The sequence below is a fragment of the Taurulus bubalis genome (assembly GCF_910589615.1).
Source record: "Taurulus bubalis genome assembly, chromosome: 16".
Taxonomy (NCBI): Eukaryota; Metazoa; Chordata; class Actinopteri; order Perciformes; family Cottidae; genus Taurulus; species Taurulus bubalis.
In genome coordinates this window covers 17073054-17099546 of record NC_136604.1, presented here as the reverse complement: position 1 = coordinate 17099546, position 26493 = coordinate 17073054, and the positions used below count along the sequence as shown (strand labels likewise).

Here is a 26493-nt window from a genome sequence, read left to right as displayed (position 1 = left end):
ATAGTAGGTTTTTTTTCCTCTACACATTAACACTCTGATGAGTTTATCAATATTTTGTGGGGAAGACTCACTAAATCAATCACAGACACTAAGCACTAAGTAAAGTAAAGATGCGTTTGTTTTCCAGAATTTACCCTGACAGTGCAGGAAGTACAAGTACAGTGTGTCTGCCTTCAAAATAAAACTGAGATCGTAATCTCAGTCTACAGCAACACCACATTTCACTCGACGGATCCGTTATGGTCCTGAAGTACATTTGCCATCACAATACATAGATAAACAAACCGAAATAATATAATATGCCCCTGGCGTGCCCACGATTTAAATGACGTACGGATACGCACGACCTAAAGCTTTTATTTTGAAGATAACAAACTGGTTTCCTTTTTCTTCTTAGTTAATTAGGTTACTTGACATCGCCATTTTGTCTGAGTTTCTTCCTGAACTTTCCCTCCCGTCCGAATTGTGAATTAAACTGAGTCAATATGGGTGCTTGTTTGGCACTGGGTTCCCTCGCCAGTTGTGTAAGTACACATTTACCAGTTGTGTTGTTTCTTCATGGACTTAACGCGAGTATTTCACGACATGTATTGACTAATTGAGCGATGCTTTGTTTAGCCAAGAAACCATTACGCAGTGATATCGAAACCCGCTTTACTGTACGTGTGATACCAGTTAGTTGCATAACGTCACTAGCTAGTTAATGTCAGCCGGCCTACTTGGGACAACTTTTAGACCGGCTTTTGTAAAGTTTTTAAATTATGTGAAACTGTCAAGTAACGAAGTACAAATACTTCGTTACCTTACTTAAGTAGAAATGTTGGGTATCTATACTTTACTGGAGTATTTATTTTTCAGACGACTTTTTACTTCTACTCCTTACATTTTCACGCAAATATCTGTCGTTCAAAAACACACACAAAACCTCTCCGCCCCGTTGCCCACAGATGCGTGCGCGCGCACACAGGTGAGCACTGAGCACACAGCAGCGGACAGAGAGCGTCGAAAAATATGTCGCGTGAAAAGCAGACAGCTATATCTGCGTTTTAAACGCTCCCAGGGTGAAGATGCAACAGCAACTCTCCTGTGAGGAGCAACCGGAGTTCTCCTCGCACCGGAGCAGCTCTCTGAACCAGGAGCAGCTCTCTGAATCCGGAGCAGGAAGTGAAACGAGCCAAAGTGCTCGTGTCTTCTACCAACAATGAGCTGCTGGCTTCACATATTACAAAAGTACAAAGTACACTGATATACAACTAAATCATTAATACAACACAAAACGCTGTCTGTTAAGTTGTTTATGAAAATGCGCAATTTCCGGGTTTCTCTCGAGCTCTCGGGCCACGCCCCTTTTGGAACAGGGCGTTTTGTTTATCTTTCTCATCTCAGTCTAGTTTTAGTTTTGCTTACAATAATCATTATAGTCTTGCTTTTGATTTACATTTAATCCTATTTTTGTGTAATTACCCGCATTGGATTTTTTCGCCTTTTTTTCTTCATTTATTTGAGATTTTCTTTTTTTTGACGCCAATGAAAGACTTGTGAAAACAAACTACAGATTGTGAAAAACAGTATTCACCTCTTTCAGCCGGTTATTATTTCAAGTTTGGTGATAATTTGATTGAAACATTTTTTTGTTAACAATGTGTTACAAGTGATGATTGTAGGTCAAACACACCCATATCTGGGAAATCTGATTTGCTTCTTAAGTCAATTTACAGTAAAAAGCCGTGTGATGAAGATGAGGGCACATTCCAAACAAATCCACATCAAGGTTATTACCATGAACACAACAGGGGAAGGACACAATATCCAATACACTGACTACTATATCACAGTTCATTAAGCTCACTAATCTAAGATGCCCAAAAGTGTGGCACAGCTGTAGAATTGCCACCAGCAGGCAGATGTAACTTAGATCAATTTCTAAAGGTTTGTTTTCATTTTTACATTTTCCATACATTTCCCTTAACATCGTCTGTGATTGAATGTTAGGGCTGGGCATCAGTGGCAGTGGAGCATTTTGGTTATAAAACCTTTTTTTTCCTCTTTCATTTATCAAAAGAAGCTAAACCTCTCAAATGTTCAATGTTGTCTAAACACACACACACACACACACACACACACACTATATATACCTAAAGGTATTGTACAAATTAATAGAATGCTGAATTAAATCAGCAAACATTTGATGCTTTGATTACCTTTTTGTTGTGCCAGAAGAGTATTGAGTTTTGAAACGTAGCCCTTTTCAGATTGGCAAAATAAAACATGTAAAAAGCATTATTTTTGTATATATATATATATATATATATATATATATATATATATATATATATATATATATATATATATATATATATATATATATATATATATATATATGCTGTGTTATCACAACACGTCTGAGTTTTGCTTTAATATTTGTGTTGTATTCCTCTTGAGTTCTTTGTTGCTTAGGCTAGTCTGAACCATGGTAACAGGATTCTTCCCGTCATGGCTGCAATGTTTACACCAAAGGCCTGTGTACTCTAGTGCGTACTCGTATTTAGTGAAGGATGGCTGCTCGCCGCTCCAGTCTCCGCCTCAGTGCTTCACACACCTCTCAGCGGTCTGCATCTGAATCATGCAGGAATCCTCGGCGATCCAGTTAACAGTTGCTGGATGAGAGAAAGAGAGAATTGTTATGATGGCAGCGCTAATCACAGGCCTGATTACTGCCTCCGTGGAAGCGTGCAGAAGAAGGAGAAAGATGGGCGTCTTGACAGTGTCATTTGTTCAGTTTATTATTTTATTTTTTTGTCCCAACCGCTGTCATTGCAAGCCATGCATGCATTACCCTGATTATCCCACACCCCAGAGCCCTGTCCCTGAGTTTCATAAAATATGAATCTGAATGAATGCCCAGCTAATTCTCTTCCTCTTCTCTTCTCCAGGCGTCCTGCTTGTGCGGGTCGGCCTCCTGCCTCCTGTCATCATGCTGCCCGTCAACGTACAACTCCACGGTGAGCCGGCTGGCCTTCTCCTTCCTGCTGCTGCTCGGGACTCTGGTGTCCATCATCATGATTCTCCCAGGCATGGAGGAGCATCTTAAACAGGTACGTTAGATTAGATTCATTTTAATGGTCCACACTGGGCTGCTGCATCAGGCACCTTTTTACTAGTTTCATAAGGCCCATGTATCTTTGCTTTTTCGTCTACCTACTTGTTATTTCCTATTTAAGAAAAAAAAACCTGGAAAATAATTCAAATTGGTTTCATAAGGTTGTAACCCAGCAACAGCAATACTGTAGAGCAGCTCGGATTATGGGTTTATTATTTTTTTAACCAGTAGTCTCAGAAAAGGTGATCATTCAGTATCCAAAAAAACACTCCAGTTGACCCAGTTAAATCCTTCCCTGTTTCTATTATTTCCTTTGTGTGCTTCTCACTGTCAGATTCCAGGCTTCTGTCTCGGTGGCTCGTCCATACCTGGCATAGACAACAAGGTGAACTGTGACATCATTGTCGGCTACAAGTCGGTGTACCGCATGTGCTTCGCCATGGCCTGCTTCTTCTTCCTCTTCTTCATCATCATGATCCGAGTGCGCAACAGCAAGGACCCCAGATCCTCCATCCAAAACGGGTTGGTACTCTTCTCCGCAGCCTCAGGACCACAGTCCTGTGCGATGCAGGCCTGCTGCACTCTGCTGGCCAAACATGGGAACTGCACACGGAAGATAGTATTTCAACAGAACGTAAACACGCTTGTTCTGTGCATACTTAGAATGACTTTACTTCTTTTCTCCTCAGTTTCTGGTTCTTCAAGCTCCTGTTGCTGGTTGGCATCACAGTGGGAGCGTTCTTCATTCCAGATGGCACCTTTAATACAGGTGTGAAGTTCAGACGTCTTATGAGTAACTCATTAGTGGTTCTGGTTTCTTTATTGCCATGTTTCTATACATCTAAATACATCCAGCTGCTCACACACACACACACACACCTTTAGACTAATATGATGCTACTCTGCTTGGTTCACAAGAGCAAAGCTGCAGACTCAAGTAAAATTAGGGCTCGTAACTGAGCTTCAACAGTTCTACAAAATGTTTGTACCACGAAGTACTGAAAGCTGGCATTGAATGCTCGCTCATATTTCTACTCTTTCTTTGATAAACGTCTTGAACGCTTTAAAACGTCTGTTCTGATGTTCATAAATAATAGAAGCATCCGTGTATATATAACAAGCAGAACTGATAACTGTTGACCTATAATGGAACATGCTGCATTGAGCTACTAATAACCAAATGTCCTGACTCTTTTTTTTGTCTGGCCTCAGTGTGGTATTACTTCGGCATGGTGGGCTCTTTCTTCTTCATCCTCATCCAGCTCATTCTGCTGGTGGACTTCGTCCATTCCTGGAACCAGAACTGGCTGGAGAAGGCAGAAAACGGAAACTCCAAATGCTGGTATGCAGGTAGGTTTAAACGGAACAACTATAATTTAGAATCTGAGTCGCGCGTCATGCGTTTGCCTAACGACGCCACTCTCCACTCGTGTTTTTCCCTCGCAGCTCTGCTGACCTTCACGTTCTTCTTCTACGCCTTGGCTTTCACCGCCGTTGTGCTTTTCTACGTGTTTTATACCCAACCTGACGACTGCACCGAGCACAAAGTCTTCATCAGCCTCAACTTGATATTCTGCATCATTGTGTCCATTGTGTCCATTCTGCCCAAAGTTCAGGTAATAAGAAGACAGATATTTAAATTGATATATAAAAAAAAGTGGCCTATGGCCTGAAGCTACTAAAGGTTGATATTTGTTCCCTAATCCTCCATCGTACATAATGAACTTATTATGTATAATACTCTTATCTGTGATGTATGTATATTAGTAAGAAATGAGGACAACTCATTTGATGCTTAATCCAGAAGACAAGCTAATAAGATTTAACGTTCGTCCTTGTGAGCTTTTTGTCATCTCTGAGCGTTGGAGAGAGTTTTGTTTCTGGCACTGTCTTGTATTTCATAACTCGTCCCATGCCAGGAGGCTCAGCCCACCTCAGGCCTCCTCCAGGCCTCCTTCATCTCCCTGTACACCATGTACATCACCTGGTCTGCCATGACCAACAACCCCAGTGAGTCACACGCCTTTTATTCAGGACTTTGGGACTTTGGGAAGGGTTAAAAAAAGAGAGAAAAACACGCCCCTGTACCTGTTGTTGTTTTCTGTGTTTCCGCCCGCAGACCGGCAGTGCAACCCCAGCCTGTTGAGTTTGGTCCAGCCCGTTAGTCCGACTCCGGCCCCAGGACCGGCTCCCACCGCGTCCCCTGGAGGCATCCAGTGGTGGGACGCACAAAGCATCGTGGGATTGACCATTTTCTTGTTCTGTACTCTTTTTGCCAGGTATTTTACTGTAACAGCTGCTGTTTTTAGAAATAACCAGAAGCTCTTCTAGGTTAGTCATACATGATGACTACAGTGTATGTCACCATGACATCTTGTGCTCTCACTCGCCGCAGCATCCGCTCCTCCAACAACACTCAGGTGAACAAGCTGATGCGTACCGAGGAGGTCCAGGGTCTGACCGCCGATGACGGGACCGGGGAGGACGGCGTCCGGCGGGCCGTGGACAACGAGGAGGAGTCGGTCACCTACGACTACTCCTTCTTCCACTTCAGCCTCTGTCTGGCCTCCCTCTACATCATGATGACTCTCACCAACTGGTACATGTAAGTATCGGTTTAAAATGATTTTGTTTGTATTGCTCCACCAGAGAGGCTGTGGCCCTCTGCAACACGACTCCTCTCTGATTCTGTTCCCGGCTCGTCAGGCCCGACACCGACTACCAGGTCATGCAGAGCACCATGCCGGCCGTGTGGGTGAAGATCATCTCCAGCTGGTTCGCCCTGGCGATCTACCTCTGGACCCTGGTGGCCCCGCTGGTGTGCTCCGGCAGAGACTTCAGCTAGAAAATAAACGGGGAAGTCTTTCAACATGTGGCTGGTAGCCTGTTGCTACCTTTGAAGAAATATAGCCTAAGCTTCAAATTGGTTATCATACGCTTACAACTCCACATTTAACATTGAAGAATGAAACTGTAATGTGCTTTGTTCTTAATTAACATGAGGACATGTTTTGCCTAAATGTTGATTAGTGCACCTCGAGTTGAAACTTGCAGTTTTTTAGGGAGCAAACATTTGTGGGAGTCGAGCTTTAGTCACACATTCCAGATTATTCCACCTCAGGTCTTTCACTGTTACAAAGATTTTAATTAAGAGCACCGTGCCTTTTTTATATAGGACAAGACCAAATGAAACTTAAATGATACCTTTGGGGAGCTGATGTTTTGTATTTGTTTCACTACATTAAATTTAGTAGTTTATAGTTTTCGTACATATTTTCATTGTTTTTTTTATGCCACTGCTTTGCCAAAAAAAGGTGCCTTCTCATATTTGCACACAAGGACAATTGTTGATGTTTCGTCCTCAATATACTATGTGTTCACTTTTTTATTTTAATCAATAAAGTTGACAATCTATTTGTCTTTAATCAGAGTGTAGGCAACGTTTCTGTCCTGTAGATGGAGCTGTGGTCTATCGAATTAGACTCTGTGCGTGTGTAAGCTGGATTTCATAATGTAGAACCTATTTAGACATGTGTGACATGTGTGTATATATATATATATGTATATATATATATATGTCTATCTATCTGTCTGTCTGTCTGTCTGTCTGTCTGTCTGTCTGACTGACTGACTGACTGACTGACTGACTGACTGACTGACTGACTGACTGACTGACTGACTGACTGACTGACTGACTTGGTACTTGTTCTCTCCAGAAACTCTGCCCTCCCTCCATTAATCACATGATCCTGCTCAAATGTGATTTATTGTGTTCCTTCGATGCAGGAACACACACACACTTGGCAAGTAATGTAGAGGGAATGTGTTTCTCCCCTATCACAAGATCAGCATGGGGAGGAGGGTCGAACACTTCATTAAACTTCAAAATACTCATTCAAGGCTTGAGTTGGGGAGGAACGACAAATGACCGGCTTCTGAAGTCGAGTTTGGGCGTCTGGACAAATCTTCGCCGCTGTACCTGCAACATTACGGTGTATATTTCTGCCCACACAGTCCTAATAGGCTTTGACACCTTCTCAGACTTTCCCCTGCTTGTTTTGCATTTTGTCTGATGAATGCAAATGCTTTTTTTCCAGCTCTACAGGTCCACTTTGTAAGCAGGCTTTCTTAAAAAATATTTGAAATCCTCAAGCCAACCACCCAAAATAACCTTAATGACATCATCAGGGGTAATTGTTTGTGCTCGGTTGGAAAAGATGATGTATATTTAACACTAAATAAAATGTAGCAACATTTGAACCAGAATCTGATCAGCGATATTTTTTTATCACTGTAAATCAGAGCTCTGACAAAGCTAAAAACTCACATTTTTGTCATGAAAAAAAAAGCCATATTCATTGTATCATAACCAAGAGACGAACCAAAAAGGGGACATCTGGAACCAATCTGAGCGAGCGCTCCCTCTCAGCTGATTATTGACATAAAATATTTAGCACGGTGACGGTTGTATCAGTAATCTCTCCGTCCAGGACGTCCGATGCACGGGCCCCTGCTGCACCGTGGCACGCTCCTCACACACTGGGACCATATATACAAACAGGATGCGCGCCTGAAGTTGTGATGTGGCCCTCCATGTTTCAGGGACAGCGATGCAGCCTCTGGTCCAGCTGTGAGCGGGCGGCTGACCTGATGCTGTTATATAAATGCTGATCAGTTGCATAAGCCAGTTATGGGATCACGCTCTGGCCGGGGACTCACCGCGCTCCTCTTGTTGTGTTTTGGCATTCTGGGGCCCTTCCCCTGGAGGCCCTTTGCCACCATCAACAGCAACTGTGCCCCTCCTCCTCCTCGGAGGGTTTTCGAAGCGCCTGGCAACCTGTTTAAAAACAAGCCATGGAGCCCTGACACCTTGGCAATAGTCTCCATTATGACGTTCATCTCTCTCTTGTTATGACGGGTTTAAGAGTGTGAGGGCCAAATAATGTCGGAGTACATTGCACATGGAATGTGATGTGGGTGTGATTATATATTATAAGGACACATTTTACATCGTACACTATTCTATTCAAGTGAATAAAATACTTATAGATTCAAATATGTTTTTGAAAAAAATTGTAAATGATGACTATAATGCGACCACATTAAGAACGAGATCAGATTGTGTGATCCTTTAGACTTTCCCACACTAAGTGCAATTCTGTGTAAATAAATTAAATAATAATAATAGACAAATGTATGAATTACTAAAGCAGTTGCGTTTATATCTGTTAAACCTGAATTTACGCAAAGATGTATTTCCAATACTCGTGTAAGGGGGCGGGGTCTCGCGGCAGTGCGCGTGGGCTCCAGGCAGCAGCGGGTCTGTCTTGCGCTCCAGCTGTGGCGGGATGTTGGCACTGTCAAGCTAACCGGAATAAGACGCCTACAAACCGGGGTTTTATTTTCAGAATAAATGCGCAGAAATATAACAAAATTGACAAGTTTTGAACACATGCATGCCTTTTCATTTCCATGTGATTCGTGACCATTATAGCGATATATAACGTTAAAAAATACTTACGTTTTGGAGATATTTCGTAATTTATGTCTCATTGTGCGAACATTTAGGGTTTTTTTAGCAGTCAATGACGTGATTTCTATTGACCCTAAATGCCTCCTTGCTACGTAGCCACGCTCGCTGGCTTTTGATGAAAAAAAGTTGTGCCCGGAAATGCTCTGTTTTCTGTTTACCACGCGATGACAACGATGACGCGAGATGGGTGGCAAATTGCAGCATCAACTTTCCGTCCCGCTGCCGGCATCATCTGGACCATGATGTATTTACTATTATCCGGACTGGACGACCCACGTTGTTTGAAGGTAACAACTAAGAATAAACAGTCTTATACACGGCAAATACAATAATAAATAAATATAGATATGAGCAGCTGGAGGTCTTATGGTAAATTAGTTTAATGACCGGATAAGGTGTTGCTCAACATGCCAGTAGCATTGTACTATCAAGCTCGCTACAATTAAATATAGTTAGTTATTTCCGGTGAAAAATACAACATTTTGCTATTAAACACGTCGCACCAGATGAATCTCTGCCAGACAGTGGTTGCATGTACAGTTATTTACAATATAATATAAAGCAGCATAAACGTTTAGCAGCAGTTTCAAAGATAGGCACGTACTTCAGTACTTAAGCTACACTTAGCGTTTCGCTTCTTTCTTTCTTTTTTGTCAACGCCCCAACGCTTGCGTTTTTTTGCTTTTATTTTGAAAGCCACATCTGGTGACTTCCTGTGTCGTTCGAGACGCACGTCGGCTGACTTGACGCAGCTCGCAAAGCCCGTGGTCGCACCGCAGAGAAGTGAAGTTGAAGCATCCTGCAGGTAATGTGATGCGCGTTCATGGTGTCAGTGAGTTGTTGTAAATATTACAACACACGTGTGTCGCTTTGTGTCATTGTGAGGTTTCACATGGTGTGGCAGGACGGGTCTTATTATTCAGCATGTTTTTATTGTCGCTATATGTCCGGAATGGTAAGATAAAGGTAGCTAACGTTAAGATGGACAGCGTGCTGTCCTGTGTGTAGTGAAATATTTGGGTAGCGTGTTAGGTGAGGATGTTCAGCTACCTGGACTGGTCCTGGGCTTGTCCATTCCCAAAACTGGCTTCATTCATTGTCTGTGAGAGGGAGGAGGTGGAAGAAGAGGAGGAGGAGGTGGTGGTGGAAAGCTGCGGCAAGTCAGCCAGAATGGGACATAACTAGACCGGAAGTGTGGTGATGTCATCTTCAAAGTAAACGTCTTGAATTTGCCTTGTGTAGTAAAATAGACAGAGTGCGCACGTTGATAGTTTATAACAGCTGAGGTGATGTTAACATATTAAAATAGTCGTGTCGCAGTAGAGAGCGCGACCTTTTTTAATGAAGCATGAGTAGAATTCAGTCGTTTTTTAAATGTATTTTCATGTGATGCAGTGTCACTTTATTTGGAGGCTTTGTTATTCCCGTTAGCTTGATTGTAGTCGCAACACTGCATGGTTCGGTCCGAAGCTACTACGTAGGAGGAAAAAAAAACAACCCCAAATGTGAATCAATATTGTCCGGTGCTGCCACTGTTGCTTTGTTACACATGGGTGCAGGTGTGTTATCTCGAATAATCGCAGCTACCGCCTGTTAACCCAGTCACACCATTGCAATCTCCCAAAAATATACACTGGTGTATCATAATTGGTAATGATGGTTTTTGGGCTGTTTTGATTCGACTGCGTATTCCGTTGTATTCCGTGTGTAGCAAAAAAAAACCTCCATTCAAAAAAATCTGGCACTTTTAATATATTGTATTTATTCGTCTGTATAGTGCGCATGTCCCGTTGAGAATATGGTGTTTTAGAAACTATTGGTGTTTTTTGTCAATATTTCGCCCATCAACTGGCACTTATTTTTTCTAATTTAATGTAGTCCAGCAGTAATAGCAGATGAGTGAGCAACCAGAACCAAAGGTTCACATTCACTGAGTTTATGAATGCCGAATGAACAAAAAGACAGTATTTATAAAAAATGCTATTATTCATGCTCTCTAATATAAATGCATATTGCTGAGACGCATATTTAAACTAAAATTAGTGATTCATTTAGGGGAATTTGGCGTTTCCGTTTCCCACATGCAACACAAAACGAACCCCATCGGCTCCTGCTGCCTGCGTAATGACTTCCTGCTGCTCGGAGAGGATTTCTGGATCACCTGCTTGCAAGGAATCCAACATGACATCATGCGTGAGAGAAACAGTACCGTTTGGGGCGGATTTCTTTTATTTATTTATTTATACATTTGTTTGGCCTCAGGATCAAATCTCCGATAATATTACATAATCACAACTGAGCTTAAATTGGTGGGCTGATTTGGATGTCAGTGTAGTGGCTAAGCTTTAACATCCCCATGTTATGTGGATTTCGGCAACCCTTGTGTTTTTTACTATTTCTATCCCTGTTGAAATACAACAAAAACAACAAAACATGCATATTAATGTGCCTTCAAGAGAATGACCTACTGTACTGGATCATCTCTGCAGCCCTGAAACACTCCTCATTGCAGCGATGCCTGCTGGATTAGAGGGCATCTGAGGACAGCGGAGGCTTGCAACATTGCTCTGCTGCAAAAACAACTGTGTACAACAAGGCGTTCATCATTTCCTCCATGTGAGTGGTGATTGGTTTATCACAAGATTTTAGAATATGCCAATTCTCACAACATTTCTGGGCACGATATCCGTCTGGGTATATTCGATATTTGATCAATAAGATGACGTCTATTATTATGATGGAAGCTGAGGAGGGAGGGGGCGAATGATAATTGTTTTCATTATCGACTAACCTATTAATCATTATTTTAATAAAAATCTATAAAATGTAAAAAAAAATGAATATGCTGACAAATAGAGTTAATACACAACAGTATAGAACAGACAAAAGCAGCAAATACAGAAGCTGGACGCAGCAAGTGTTGCACATTTCTTTCGTTCCTTTTGATTCGTTTTCTGCCGATTTGACTAAAAGATAAATTGTTCTGATGATGATCATTTTCAGCTTTTTGACGTTTCACACGACATATTCGCTACACGTCTGTGAGCGCAGTCCTGCAACCGTGTTACGGAAAAATGTGTTTGATTATACCAAGAATAATGAGCAAATATTGTGTTGTCATGGTAGCAGCAACAAGCTGCTGTACATCACGTAAACATGTCCTGACCCCTGACCCAGGCCAGACTGAAGTGATTTCTCTATCGATGCGTTACAGTAAAGTCCTGGTGTTTGCGGTTCTCCCATCCTTTAGCTGGAACCCAAGGCTTCCTCTCTCTCTCTCAGGTTATCCGGCCTGAAGAGGTCAAATGTTTGGCATTCTTCTGTCGAACTGCATCCTTCGTCAGGGAATTTCTTTCCACAAAGTCTCCATGGAAAAGCTGTGGCTGTGGTTGTTTATTATCATTTTTCTTTTCGCCGCCCGGAGTTGTCCTTCACCTCAGGGGGACGCACAGGGGACGCAACGATCCACGACTCGGTGTTCCAGCAGTCGGGGTTTGATGCTCGGTACCGGCATCAATCACCCGACCAGAGGACGAACAGGAGGCAGCGCCTGTCATTTGTTGTTGTTGCAGGCTGGCTGGTCACCACGGCATTGACCTCACGCATCTATTTAAGGCACAGAATTCATTATTTGAGTTATGCATTTGTCCGTTTACCAATTCTCCTCAGTATAATCAGTTTACATGCACTGAGAGTATAAAACGCTTACTGTATGGCTCCAAAAGGAGATGATGTCATTTAGGAGGGTTTGACAAAGGATGCTATTGAGTTCCATGAAGGGAATTGTAGAATCCAATGTTGTTTTTTTTACATTTTTTTGGCAGTTGGTCAGGAGGGACAACCTGTTAACGAACCTCACTCACTGAAGATGCGTCACCAGATGTTGCTTGACCCAGAGACTAGAATTTAGGATATGTTTTTCTCTCTTTACAATGAAATTGTTTATACAAACTTGTTGATTGGATATAGGTTCAATCATTAATTTGCTATATCAATAAGTGATGAAAAAGTTTTCCTAAAGGAAATTTGCAAAAGGTTTCTTGACACTGGACATGAGCAGCCCGGCCCAAAAGGCAACCAAGAGTCTCAGGAGTTGACCTTGCACCGGCTCATAACACACACACACACACACACACACACATACACAGCGGTGGTATGGTAAACATGTGTGCGGTGTGCGGGGTCTCAGAGTGCGTCCTGAGGTCCCATGCCGTGCCGTTGCATTATGAAATGGCATACACTTGTGTGTTTTAAAATCGGTCCTGTCAAAGGTCCCTCTGTTCAGCCAACGGCAGCGGAGCCGGAGAGGACAACATTGATATTCATGCAGCCCGTCGGTATGGAGGTGCCTCATCCCTCACATGTCTGTCATTACAGTGACCTTGGTTGCAGGTGAAGTGTAAGGGCACTTCTGGAGCTTCACGGATGTTGTCCATACGAGAGACGTACAATCTGAACCTTATTGAAACATAAAGGCAACGGTCTTCTCAGTGGGAGAGTAGAAGTATATATTTACCCAGGAGAAAAAGTGGTCCTTTATAACCGTGACAGTCTGACCCCTCTGAGGACGGAGTGAATGTCTTGATGGCAGGAATTGCAGAAGACACATCATTTAGTTTATTATTAAACGCTTGTATATTACGGCTGGGTGTCCTACGGTCAATCTTTTGTGTTACTTGAGCCAATATGTACAATGTGACTCTTGCGTGATTTTTGTTAAGGATACGTTAAGGTGTCAATGTGCTTAAAATGAAGTGCTTGTCAGCTGGTTGAATACCATCTGCAGTTTTTGGACGTTGGAATAATGCGGGGGGGGAGTCGAAGAATAGGAGTCTGGCCCGGGACATATTTCACTTTACTTTTTATCAGAGCGTAATTTCACCGTAGCGGCCTTTCAAACACTAATAGTCACAATCTTTACAGCGTTCTCCCTCCATACTGGATCAATTAAAAACATGGTTGTCCCCATTTGTCATGTAGACACAAAAACATGGGAACACAGCAACGTTTCCCTTTTTTAAGAAGAAGCCAGTTCACGACATCGCCACATGATTTCTGACCTTCCACTGGAGTTTAAATAGCAAGTAGGAAACGACCTACAGTGGTTACTGTACATAACGCTGAGCTTGCATTACTCGCATTGGAACAAATCTCCTCCGAGTGCAATATATCATCAAACTCCACGCTCTTGCCTTCGAAAAACCTGGAAAATAGAATTTTTTTTTTAACTGTAAGCGACTACAGCAGTAATAAATCATTGAGTACTTGCGCAGAACCTCACGCTTATGATTTAAGATGTGTCATGTAACCGGCACTCCCATGCGAGTGAGGACGTGTAGTGCACACGCGCATACATCCTGGCGTAGATAAGGGCCACAACATTCCAGCGAGTCATGCAGCAGGGGGACCCTCGGGTGGCCCCGGTCATCAATCATCGGGACTTCCCCCGGCAGCAGAGACACAAGCTTTAATGTCAAAACTGCCGTGAGCGAACAGATTTCCTCCCCGCCGGCAACCCGGCCTAAGACGACAGGAGCGGAAATTGACTCTCATCCTTGTTAATGAAAGGATACACTGGCTTGTGTGTGTGTGTGTGTGTGTGTGTGTGTGTGTGTGCATGTGTGTGTGTGTGTGTGTTTACATCCTCGCCCACGCAGTTGCTTGCCCATGCGCTTGTGCACGGGGAAACGTGTTGGCAGAAAAGCATGCACGTGCGCTTTGTGGACACCGTATGCTCGGGTGTTAAGTGTCGTGTTTACATGCTGTGTGTGTGTGTGTAGAGGTGTATGGGAATCAGAGCATGTGTTGTTGGGCCTTTGGCCGAGCTGCAGCCCTCTGCTGAAAGGGGTTGGACGCCGTCAGTGACCCTGGAGGCGAGCGTATGGACCCAGCTTGGGTTTCTCTGAAAGGTGGAAGGGCCTCTGGTTTCTGGGACCCCCGTGGAGAAAGCAGCCTGTTGGGCAGAAGGCCTGTCACCTGCAGTTCTCATTCACAAATCACCCAGTGGACACACACACACACACACACACACACACACACACGTATGAGCCACAAGATGTGCCCACATTCATGTCCAAAGATGCCCCCTGCTTTCTCGAAACATGTAATTCATTCAGTGTTTCGAGAGTAGTATTTGATCCATTATTATGGTATTATCCTACATATTCTGATTATAGATAGAAGTATCACAGGTTTAATTGAGATGACTGGCATCAATAATGGCTGCATTCTATACATCTCCTGGTATTGTGTGTGTGTAACGGCTCACTGGAAAGACTTGTAACTTGACTTGCTGACCAATAGGTATTATTAGTAGTGACACTTGTGCTTTTACTGTGAAAAATGTCTGCGGTACAAAATATGATGTCTCAACAGTTTTTAACCTGTTACTTAATTTTACATGAAAATTCCACGATCTAATTGGCAAATTTATTCACGATAGGATTTTTCTTATGGCACACTGGTATTTAGCTATTTCTATTAACAACCGACTTGTTGATTATTTTTTGGATTGTTTATATAGTCTATTATTTTATTTTTTTTTATATATAAATAACATACCCATCACATGTTTCCATTAAGCCTGGCAAGCAGTCCAAAACCCAAGTATATGATTCTTATAGCTATATGAGGCACAGAAAGGAAGGGAATCCTCACATTTGTCCCCAGTGGAGCCGCGGCAATAAAGAATTGGTTCTGCACACTGACAGATACTCGTGGAAAAACTCCCGAGGGGAACGGCATAGTCAGGTGATGATTCTATGTGGGTTCGTCTCTCCAGTGACTTGTTTCACAAAACAATTCTCATCCATTAAATATTGATTCTTGCGGCTTTAATGTAGTGTGGACACGCGTAACATTGCGTTTATAGAGCACTCTCTGAGGTGCAAAGTAGTTTTTAAATGCAAGGAAACAGACCGGAGTGACTCACACTGACCTCAACACCACACTCTCATTTCCCCACCTCTCCTCTGTCCTATCCTCTGTCCTATCCTCTGTCCTATCTTCTGTCCTATCATCTGTCCTGCCTCTGTCCTATCATCTGTCCTGCTCTCTGTCCTATCCTCTGTCCTATCCTCTGTCCTATCCTCTGTCCTATCATCTGTCCTGTCCTCTGTCCTATCCTCTGTCCTGCTCTCTGTCCTGCTCTCTGTCCTGCTCTCTATCCTATCCTCTGTCCTATCCTCTGTCCTGCTCTCTGTCCTGCTCTCTGTCCTGTCCTCTGTCCTGCTCTCTGTCCTATCCTCTGTCCTATCCTCTGTCCTATCCTCTGTCCTATCCTCTGTCCTGCTCTCTGTCCTGCTCTCTGTCCTGTCCTCTGTCCTGCTCTCTGTCCTATCCTCTGTCCTATCCTCTGTCCTATCCTCTGTCCTATCATCTGTCCTGTCCTCTGTCCTATCCTCTGTCCTATCCTCTGTCATGCTCTCTGTCCTATCCTCTGTCCTATCCTCTGTCCTATCCACTAATGTCCTCTGTCCTGCCCTCCGTCCTATCCTCTGTCCAAACATCTGTCCTATCCACTAATGTCCTCTGTCCTATCCTCTGCTTACCCCTGTTGACATTGTCATTGTTGATCAAGGACGGGTTCTCTCCGAGCAGAGACGACTATGTGGTGCTACACCGCAGGCCCTTTTGTTATGTAACAGCAATTGTGTCTATTTTTTTGGATGTGTCCCACAGTAGGTCCGATGTCCATTATCCTCCAGTGATAGAGAGACTGCAGCGGCAGTAGATCGCTACTGCCGACTCAGCTGGTACCTACAGGTAGAAATGAGTATCATCGCTTTGCATCGTGTCAAGATATGAACTGTCACACCAGCTTCTCCATGTCTCTCCGTGTTTGAGAGTAGCTTGTCGGACACGTAGCCTCTTTGGCACGCGGCCTGGTCCTTGTCTGTTGATTCACTGTTGGTGAAATAAGAGAACATATGGCTGCTCTCTCCCTGCATTACATCACCTTAATATCCAAGCAGATTGGTTCGCATTTACAGCTCAAGGGGGGGTTGGGGGGGGGCTCATTGTATTTGGACGGTTTGTATCCGAGACGTGTTTTCCACAGAAATTGGCATGCTTTATTTTGGTTGCTTGAAATAAAAGCAGGTTGGGATGTACTTTATTTTTTTTAACTCTGTATCCTGCTTAACCCAGCGCACAGCCCGGCCAGATGCATCAGGCTCAACAGTGTTAGTATTGATCCATCTGAGTTATATAACACCATGCAGAGTTATTGCCCGCTGCACGCGTTTAAGACTTTGCATGTGGTCATTTTCAGCTATTCACTGGCTTCCATTAGCTTCCTGATTGAACTTTTCTCCCTGGTTTTCATGCACTGATGGACTCTCACTGGTAGTGATTTGGATTTAAACCTCAGCCAGTGTCTCGTCGTACTGCGGCCAAACCACTGTACTTTGTTTCCTCTGAATTGTAGAACCGAATGGCCAAGTCCCAAAATCTCAAACATGACAAGCCCACCCCAGAGTGGACTTATCAGCTTCTTCTGGAGCTCACTCATCAGCAGATGGAGTTGGCTCAGTTCTTGTGGATATGAACGACTGCTTTTGGGGCTTTTTTGTTGTACTTTCCCAGAGTGTTCAAACTGCTTGTTTTGTTTGACCAACACTCCAAAACCGAACAGTTGACTATAATATGTGACAAAGAAAAGCAGCAATTTGTCCCATTTGAATAGCTGGAACGAATACATGTTTGGCAATTTTCACTAAAGCAATTAGCAAAATAGCTGCAGATGATTTTTCTATAATAGACTCTTTGGCTAATCAAATAATCGTTGCAGCTCTATCATGACTGTTTGATTGCTGTTCCTGTTGACCGATCCAGGATCTAGAAAACCTGCTCTGACATCATCAGGTTCGTGGGGAGAGCCTCTGTTTCCTGCTGTAGAAATGTCCCTAAAACATGAATTATTTATCTGTACGCTAAGTAGATGCCATTCCTTATGCCAGCAGGTATGACAATCTTATTTGGCTTAATTAGAATTGTTGTTCAAGTCCATACATGTTGATTCACACAGTCTTCTGAGATGCTGGCTTTTCATTTGGCTGCAGGGGTGGTAGCCTTTAGCAGTCTGCCTTTGTCATCATGACGGTGATGAGTGTATGCAAACAGTGTCACAGTTTCAGTCGGCGCCCTTACCGAAACCAACACTCACTCCCACGAAACCACAAACACTCGCAGGAACAGCCTAACTTAGATGTGGGGACAAATATAGCAAGTGGCTGGTCATCTGTCCTATATTTAGCATTTCCTCTAAATATTCCCAACTTGTTTTCTCTAGCTTGCACAATGCCTGCCATTCTATGCTTCTTTGTGCCTCGCTCCTTGTTCCTGATTTGGTCGGCTGCTGCTCTAAATATAAATGCGTTCCACACCTTTTCAGTAAATATGAACCTGTTGTCGGTGAGCCTCTGTCTGTATATCAAAATAACACTATTTTATTTATAGAGGAATTACCCTTGGTTTACCCTTTTAGAGTAGACATTGGGTTTAGGGAAGTTCAAAGAGCTGAACAATGAATATCTAGTATCGAGATGCTCTGGCTTTCAAAGAAATTGTACAATGATCACAATGATTATTGTAAACTGTCACTACTTGGAAGTCACATGTACGGTACAGCTGCTGTTTTTATATATTTAAGTGAAGTATGAACTTTTATCAGCCTGCGATTCTGACCATGGAACTTCAGAAACATCGGTCAGTGTCTGGCACAGCTTCCAGCGGCTTGTAAGGGTTTTTTTCTCGCTCAAAATAGCGCTTTGGTGGTGGACCACCCGTGCAGATCAGTCTGCGGGGCATGACTGACCGAAACTGTGATGGGATCCCTTCACGCTTTGGTGGTCCATGCTGCACATCAGCTTCCTGTACATGTTGACAAGGATAATGGAGCAGTTATCAGTATTTATTTTGTGATGCTTAGTTATATTAAATGCATACAATAACATAAATCTTCGTTAAAAGCATCAATATAAGTGAAATTCATAATGTAATATGGACACAAGTGGGTGACGTGATGGGCTTAAAAGTAGTTTGCTAGGTTCCTTACTTGAAGAGTTTTTTCAGTATTGCATTGCTCTAATGCATCGATTGCAAAAAATAAATAAAAGGAATTCTATTGGCATCTATAGTTATAGTTGTTTGCATAAAACACACAATTTAAATGATTAGGAAGTAATACATGATTGATTTTTTTAATATTTAATAATTGGCTTTTATAAAAACAAAATTCTAGACATAAGTAGTTTCAATTATACATTACACTCTGCTTACTGCAAACCAGCTAGTGTTAGGAAGTTAAACCGGTCATAATTCCCTGTCTAATATCGATTATATATTGCTTTGAAAACATCTCCTTCAAACAACTAATACATTTCTCGCCAAAAACTAACTTTTACAGATTACATTTGAACATATTATGGCAGCGCTATAATTTAGCTTCGCTCAATATTAATGTTTTAGTGAGTAGAGCTTCGTATGGCAAGTCAATGCGATCTCCCTCTCAAAAGCTGTGGGCTCCGTTATAAGCTGCGCTCGGGTCACTGCCATTACTCTGAGCAGCATGCATGGGAATTAATTACACATAATAAGTGTCTGATTAAGTTAGCGTTTCCAAAATGTTCTTTCGGACTTGCAGTTGTGACAAATTGCAAGCTTTATGTCTCCTTCACTGACGACCTCGCAGCGGTGGAGACTTACTGGGAACAAGTGGCTGCTCACTCTCCCAGACGGGTGAATTGGGGAATCTCAGTAGCCGGCTTTGTGCATACTCTGCAGCTGGGGATGCATGATGGATTGAACCTGGGCGGCTTGATGGATTGAACCTGGGCGGCTTGTTAGCATTTCAGCCACAGCACCCCTGCATGCAAGGCAATACTCTTGCATTGGTAATTGGTTAATGATTGGTTTAGCAGTCAGAAAAAAAAACTCACAATTAGCTTTCCTGTCCTCAAGTCACAATCGTTAACAAGAAAATTAAAAACATAACAAAGTACTCAACACATGCAACTGTATTTTTGAAGCAGGGTGTGTAGAGTTGGGAGCGCCGTGAAAAAGGCAGCGGGGCTGGTAGGTGTATTATGGTCACAGTGCTACGGTGTACAGTAAAAATCTTTATTATTGCTCCTTGAGTACACATACAGGCCTCTTTGGTCCATAAAGGTACATTTGTACATACGTGGATTAAGTATGTGTTTGGAACATTTGGTAGTAGGGTTTGAACCAGCACCACCCACCACAGCTGAGCTCTGCACAACATCTGTCAACATGGTCTTCTGTTGGGAAGTCCAGGTCATCCTGCAGGCGGAGACTATTTCATTTTTTTCATAGATGGTTATTTCTCTCCATGGACTCGGCTGTGGTCACAGCGTTGTTTTCTGTCGCGATCACGGCAGGTTGAGGTTGGGAGAGGGCATCTGTTGTTTTCTGATTGGTGGTTGTATGGAGGAGGGGAACGAGGTATCTGGTCTGTCTGTGGCGTCTGGAGGGAGGCCAGGGGACCAGTGGTTCTGGTTATTTGTTGGGAGGTATCAGGAGGGTTTACACACACGTACACACTAAAAGGTACACGCCAACCTTCTAGATCCAGACACACATTATTTGTATAGCCTTCTTCTTCTTCTTCTTCTTCTACCTATACTCTGAACCGACATGATGCAGTCCCTCATCTAAATTAAGCATTTCAGTGGCCACTGAGCACTACAGGTCTACTCGGTAAAGAGCACCCTGTCCCGTAGGAAGCCGCGGCAGTGACAGATTCTGCCGTCTCGGTCATGAAGTCCTGGAAAACTGGGATGCTGAGGAGGAACACTGGCTGTGTTTTCTCCCCTCTGACAGGTGGCAGTGTGCCCAGAAACTCCCTCTGAGGCACTGCAGGATGGAGCCGAAGCTCGGATGCTGCTGCTGCTGCTGCTGACGCTCCACCGCAAACCAACCGGGGTCGGGCCGATTATATATGTTCGCCATGTTTGGCCTTTTTAGATTAATATTGACCCGCCGCTGTGCTCCTCCTCCAATTTGACGTTCGCCCCTGACGTCAATCAGACGTTTAAGCAGAGACGTAATCTTTCAAAGCTGCAGCGAAACTTCTTTCAAAATAATCTTCTAACCTACTTTAAAGCTACTCTAATTGATATTGCTATGCCTCTGTAGGCTTCAGCCGTGGCTAGAGGCATCATGTGTGTTTGGGTTGCCGTTCCGTCCTGTCCATTCTTGTAATATCTCAGGATTCCTTTCTCAAAATGGCACCAAACATCCACCTGGACTCAAGGATCAACTGAATAGATTTTGGTGGTTGAAGGTCAAGTTGACTGTGACTTCTTGTTCGTCACATTTTCGTGAGATGTGATATCTCAGGAAGGCCTTGAGCAAAATTCTTCCAATTTTAGCACAAATGTCCACTTGCACTAAAACATTTGGGTGATCAAAAGTCTCTGCGACCTCTCAAAACACGTTTTGGGCCATAACTCAATAATTCTAACTATGACTATTTAAAGTGAGGACATTTCGAACAGACATGGATGTCAACGACTGGTTAGCAGAGGGATGCAACATGCAAAGCAGTTTTTATTTTTATGTCAACAATGGATAAAATGACTACAAGTAATGTGAAAGTTGTCATGAGAACAAATTATCACTTCGGAGTGCAGTTAGGAAAGTATATCCCTGCACATTGTTTTGGTTTCATGTCCTGCAGCTTCACTGTTTTGCAGTGGCGGGCCGTGCATTGTCTACCTAGGCCTGCTGTCTGATATCGTATACATAAATACGCACGTGACGGGATGCTGTTCGGCGCCTTGGTCAAAATGTGAAAATTGTCTTGATTTGCGGGGGTGTCAGATTTAGAAAATTCCAGTTTGCAACTCAGGCTTTCTGTTTTATATTTGTCGTATTGAAGAGACGCTCGGGTGAAGTCACCCCAGTTATTTACTCGGACACACAAACCATTCAACCGTGTGATATCCGCGATGCCCGTCTTGAGCATGTAGCAGCCATGTATGAGTAGTAAAACAAATCGCACATGAGCATGTATTTAGTTTCTTCATCCAGCCGGAGGCATCAACCGCCTGATTTCCCCCCCAGGCTTTCACTTGAATCCTGCCTTCTCCTACGCCGAAGGTTACTTCATCCTGCTGAAGTCGGTTCCAATATTAGATCACTGTTAAAGATTATGCGATTGATCACATGGGCGATACAAAATGGAAAAACACACGTTTTTACTTTTAAAGCCTTGTGTCGAAGGGGTCGAACTGCTTAAGCTGCTTTTAGTGTGACCATCCATAAATGGCGATTTCTCGCATACGCACATGCTTTTGTCATGTCGCAATTTGGCAGTTGTACACAACCTTTTCAATTTCAGCAAAGCATAAGTGTGTGCTCTTTTCCCATTGAAAGACCCTTTCTTCTCCACCACTGGTGTATGTCAGCTTTAGAAAGCAAGGCGAACGCTTTTCTGCAAATAAAATGGTGGCTGAACATAAATTAGGGAAGGTTTATCCTCTACATCTGCATCTTTTAAAAATAGCCTCATGCAGCCAGTGCTAAATGTTAATGTATTGTGTAGCTTGAGGTATAAAATGAATTCACTGTGCGTTCTGTTCAGCAAAAAGAGGACAGTATTGCGAGACCTTATCTTTTTGTTTCCCTCCCTTCCTTGTCCTACATTCCGAACAAAAGGAAATATTCCTGTTGAGGAAATGTGTTTGGTAGCATGATGTTCACACCGTGACAAGGCCATCCAGACGAGCCCCAGCTGCAGCGAGGCAAGCCTTTCGCTGTGAGAGGGCTCAACACTGGCAGCTTTGTCACCTCCTGAACAGGCTGACAAGTGGAGTAAGACCGATTTACTGAGCCAATATTAGTCTTCGTGTCGTGCTCAAATAAGGTGACACCAAACCAAAATATGTTGAAAGCAAAAACCACCTTTATTTTCAGCAGGTTTGTGCCTCTATAAACAGTCATTTATCATAAATTGCAAAGTATTTAGGATGTTATTTGTAAAACAATAATGCAAATATTCCCTTTCTATGATGGATACATTTCCAATGATAGGCAGATGTGAAGTTAGTCGCACATTTAACTGTGAACAGTAATTTTTCAGCGTTTTGTTAAAATGTTTCTTGGCAGTTTTTAGAACTAGAGATGCACTGATATTGATATTGGATATCGGTTTGGCACTAAATACTAATAGCTGGATTTGCTATCGGTGACAACGGGACGATTTTGGTATTGGATGTCATGATTTTAAATAACAATTCAGTACATTTATTTCTATATATTTATTGGTTACGTTTTGTTTTGCAATGTTAGGAAAGCAATGTTTCAGTCAAGCTGGATGTTGCCTTGCCGGTAAAAGAATGATCATAAACCCTTCCACACAGTGAAACATACTTCATTACATACTGTGTGACAATTTCGGTCAAATCCAATGTGGTACAGGTGTTGCCAACAAACTGTGCAGTTGTGATTGTCGATGGAGTAATTTCTGGGGTAATTTCTTCAGTGATAATCCAGCAAGAGCTGCTGATATGCACCCGAGTGCCTGAAAAAAACAGATTGTCTTTTTGTTCAATATTTGCTGTGATTGCGGAAAAAAAGCGAGTATGACGTTCCAGAAAATTTGCAAAATAAAATGTAAGTGAATATGCGTTTCCATCCACGACTGCTATGTACATATTAGAAGCTGGTTCATTGACATTAAACATTCGTACAGTCACGTCTCCTCCCCAGGTTCATTCATTGACATTTTCTCTACCTGTCCACCAGAAGCCGTCAGACTTGTCCCATCACCTGACCGTCCCCTTCCACCTTACAGCACACACACCAGCACCTTGTCTTTGTTGTGTGTAAAACCATGTTCATTTGGAAAAACACAGGTAGAATCTTACAGTAGATTGAAATTATATCCAATCTGATGTTGGCAGTATTTAAAGGAGCGGCTTTAGAGGTGACTTTTAGGGTCAGGTTGCAGTCTATATAATAATGAAATAAAATTGTCTACCGGCAGCCTTAATCCAGAAATGTCACTACCACAGGTCTTTTGAATTCGGAGCCCTACTCACAAGGACTCTCTGTTGCCCGGTGCAGGACGGACTCCCTGGGCTCTCTTCCATTCCCCTCTCAGCTTCTCCTCTTCCTGACCGCCTGCCTTCATCCCACCGGCTGGTATTCCCTCAATGCTCCACATGTCTGCAAGCTTTTTAGCCTGCTGAAAACAAGTCAGTTGGCGGAGGAGCGCAGAGAGGGGGGGGGGGGGGGGGGGGGGGGAGACCCGTGGCACGAATGAGCAGAGAGTGATGTCAGAGCTGCCTGGACTCATTTCAGCCGGACCCCTGGCAGGAGCGTGGATGCTGTGCTGTGGTGTGTGGACGTTCTCCAGAGCTGCTCTTAAAAGCTGGATCCCTGTGCCCTTTTTTTTCTTTCTATTTTATTATTTTTTCTCTCTCCATGCGGGTCCTTTTAAATGTTTTTACATTTTCCAGGGTTTTCTCAGAATGCAGCAGCTATAGCGCTCCACCTATGCTGGAAAGAGAGACCTGAATGGGGAAACTGTGTTTTACAAAAAATATGAAGTAACCCCTCTCCACCCCCTTTTTCCGATCAAATTAAAACACCAACCGCTCACCCGGCCCCTCTACCTCTCACCGCTTTGCCAGCTGTGCAGCTCGAGACCGTTGCCAAAAGAAACACAAGCTTACGTCAACTTCCAAATAAGGAGCTGCTACTTCACTTTGACCTGAAAGAGAGTCACTAAAAGGGGGGGGGGGGGGGTGTATGAAGGAGGTGGAGATAGATACAGAGTGTCCCCTCCTCCTCATTCATACGCATAATATACTCGGCTACCTGTTTGTCAGCCCAGTGCACGTAGAGCGGAGACTCGATTACCCCTCTCTCTTCTCCGTCACTCTCATTCATCCTTTCTCTCTCTCTCTCTCCCCTTCACTTCACCTCCCTCTGGCTCTCTCTGCTCTCCCCGTTTCCAGTCATTCACAACCGGAGGACAACACCACCTGCTACCAGGTAAAAAAACAAAACAAAAAAACATTGATATCCTCTCTGTCATCTGCAGTGATTTTGATGTGTGTGAGGTGATGTGAGTGTCATGATGTGAGGGCTGGGGGATTTTCTCCATTCAGGTTCTTTGTTATTTGCAAAAGGCTGCTACATCAATGAGCCAGTGTGGTGCGGAGACAACCCAAAACAAGACGCGCTCGTGGAATCATACTCCGGAGCAAACGGAGACCTTTTAATATCATTTTGCCGTTTTAAACCTATGCAGACAGTGCAGCTTCTGCCGGGAGGCTGTTTGCGCTTGTGTGTGTGTGTGTGTGAGTGTGTGTGAATGAAGGAGAGGGAGAGTGCGTATAGCGAGCAGTCCGTGGACTGTGTATGTATTAACGCTCACAGCTCAGACTGGCAGTGAATGAGCTCCCTGTGTTGTGCATCCAACCTCCCTTGCTTGGCACTTCCCCCTGTGGACCGGGGAGCACTCCCGAGGTGCTCACACACACACACGCACACACACACGCACACACACCCGGAGGAATGAATGGTTGTGTATGCACTGACTCCCCGTGGGCTCTCTCCTCTGTCCTCGCAGAGCGCCGCTATCAGGCTGTTGATGAAGCTGCGCTTTTTTGGACTCGACAGCGTTGCTGATGCTCGGCTGACATTGTGGTGGCAACGCAACCGCAGATGACGGCATTTGTTGCTTCCTTCAGACGAGTGTGCGAGATGAAAATTTAGGATGACGGCGGAACGAGTTCACATCAGCGCGCTGTTTTGTCAATGAAATTACTACTTTTTGCCTCGAGACCAGAATGATTTTAATCATCTCGTTGTTTTATTTGGACCTTCATTTTATATTCAAGCCAATTTACATATTTATTTTATAGGAAATAACAAAAGAAGGTTTTAAAATAGTTTATATGATTGATCAATATCGTTTAGTTTTTCATGGCAACCGGTCCAGCGTTCTTTGTCATCCCCGTGCGTGCCTTTTCCTCCCTGGTTCCCCCTGAAAGAATGGAGGAGTATTGGTGTACTACTACGGATTCAAGACTCCCAAAGTATTGATTTATTTTTTCTCCAAAAAGCCGTATAGCTTCGAGGAGGGAGGCACCTTCGCCTGCCTCGCTCTCTCCTTCTCTCTGTAGTCGGTGAGGATGCTGGAAGATAAATTTAGCCCTCCAGCCCTCCTTCCATCTGCTACCACATGGTTTAGGGCCGTTACCATAGGAACCACCGCTGGGTGCCCATTAGTGTGAGAGGAGGAAATTGACAAGATTTTTAAAAAGCCATTTATACAATATTCTCTTTTCTGTGTGTGTGAGTGGATGCAGCATTTCAGGGTTTTATTATTTATTTATTTTTACTCAACTTGAGGTGATGACCTCATCGGTTATGTACCTGCAGATTGGCAGCTAACTCTGCAGATTGTAACTGTAACTGTATACCCACTCTGCACATACATGCATTTTATACTGTCTCATTATATAAAGTAGCCCACAAATATTTTTGGGATGTGCACCAAATGCAATATATATTAATATTGTGCACATTGCTCATATCACCCACCACCAAATGCTTTTATGAGAACAGTCAACTTTTTTCTCTCTCTCTAGGCTAATGTTCATGGAAGACGTTGGCAGGAAAAGCCTATGTGTAATTAGTAATATTAATGATGGCTGCATTACATTAAGGAGTGGCGGTTGCATGAATCTAGTATTGTTCACAATGACTCACTGGTATGGCTCACTGGAACGCCATAAAAGGAACAAATCCCTGAATTGTATAAGATTTCTCACAAAATCTGCTGAGAAAATGGCCTATTGTTTTTTGGAAAAGATGTCCG

The 26493-nt window shown here is 43.3% G+C and overlaps 1 protein-coding gene across 1 annotated transcript; it reads left to right on the top strand.

Moving 5' to 3' along the window:
* The first annotated feature begins 417 nt into the window (after nt 1-417).
* Nucleotides 418-6530, top strand: serinc2 (serine incorporator 2). The gene is made up of 10 exons (XM_079232308.1): nt 418-524; nt 2934-3095; nt 3435-3622; nt 3790-3869; nt 4313-4450; nt 4547-4716; nt 5020-5110; nt 5220-5379; nt 5496-5705; nt 5807-6530. The coding sequence occupies exons 1-10, from the start codon at nt 486-488 to the stop codon at nt 5943-5945; spliced, it is 1377 nt and encodes a 458-aa protein (XP_079088434.1). The 5' UTR covers nt 418-485; the 3' UTR covers nt 5946-6530.
* The last annotated feature ends 19963 nt before the right edge of the window (nt 6531-26493 follow it).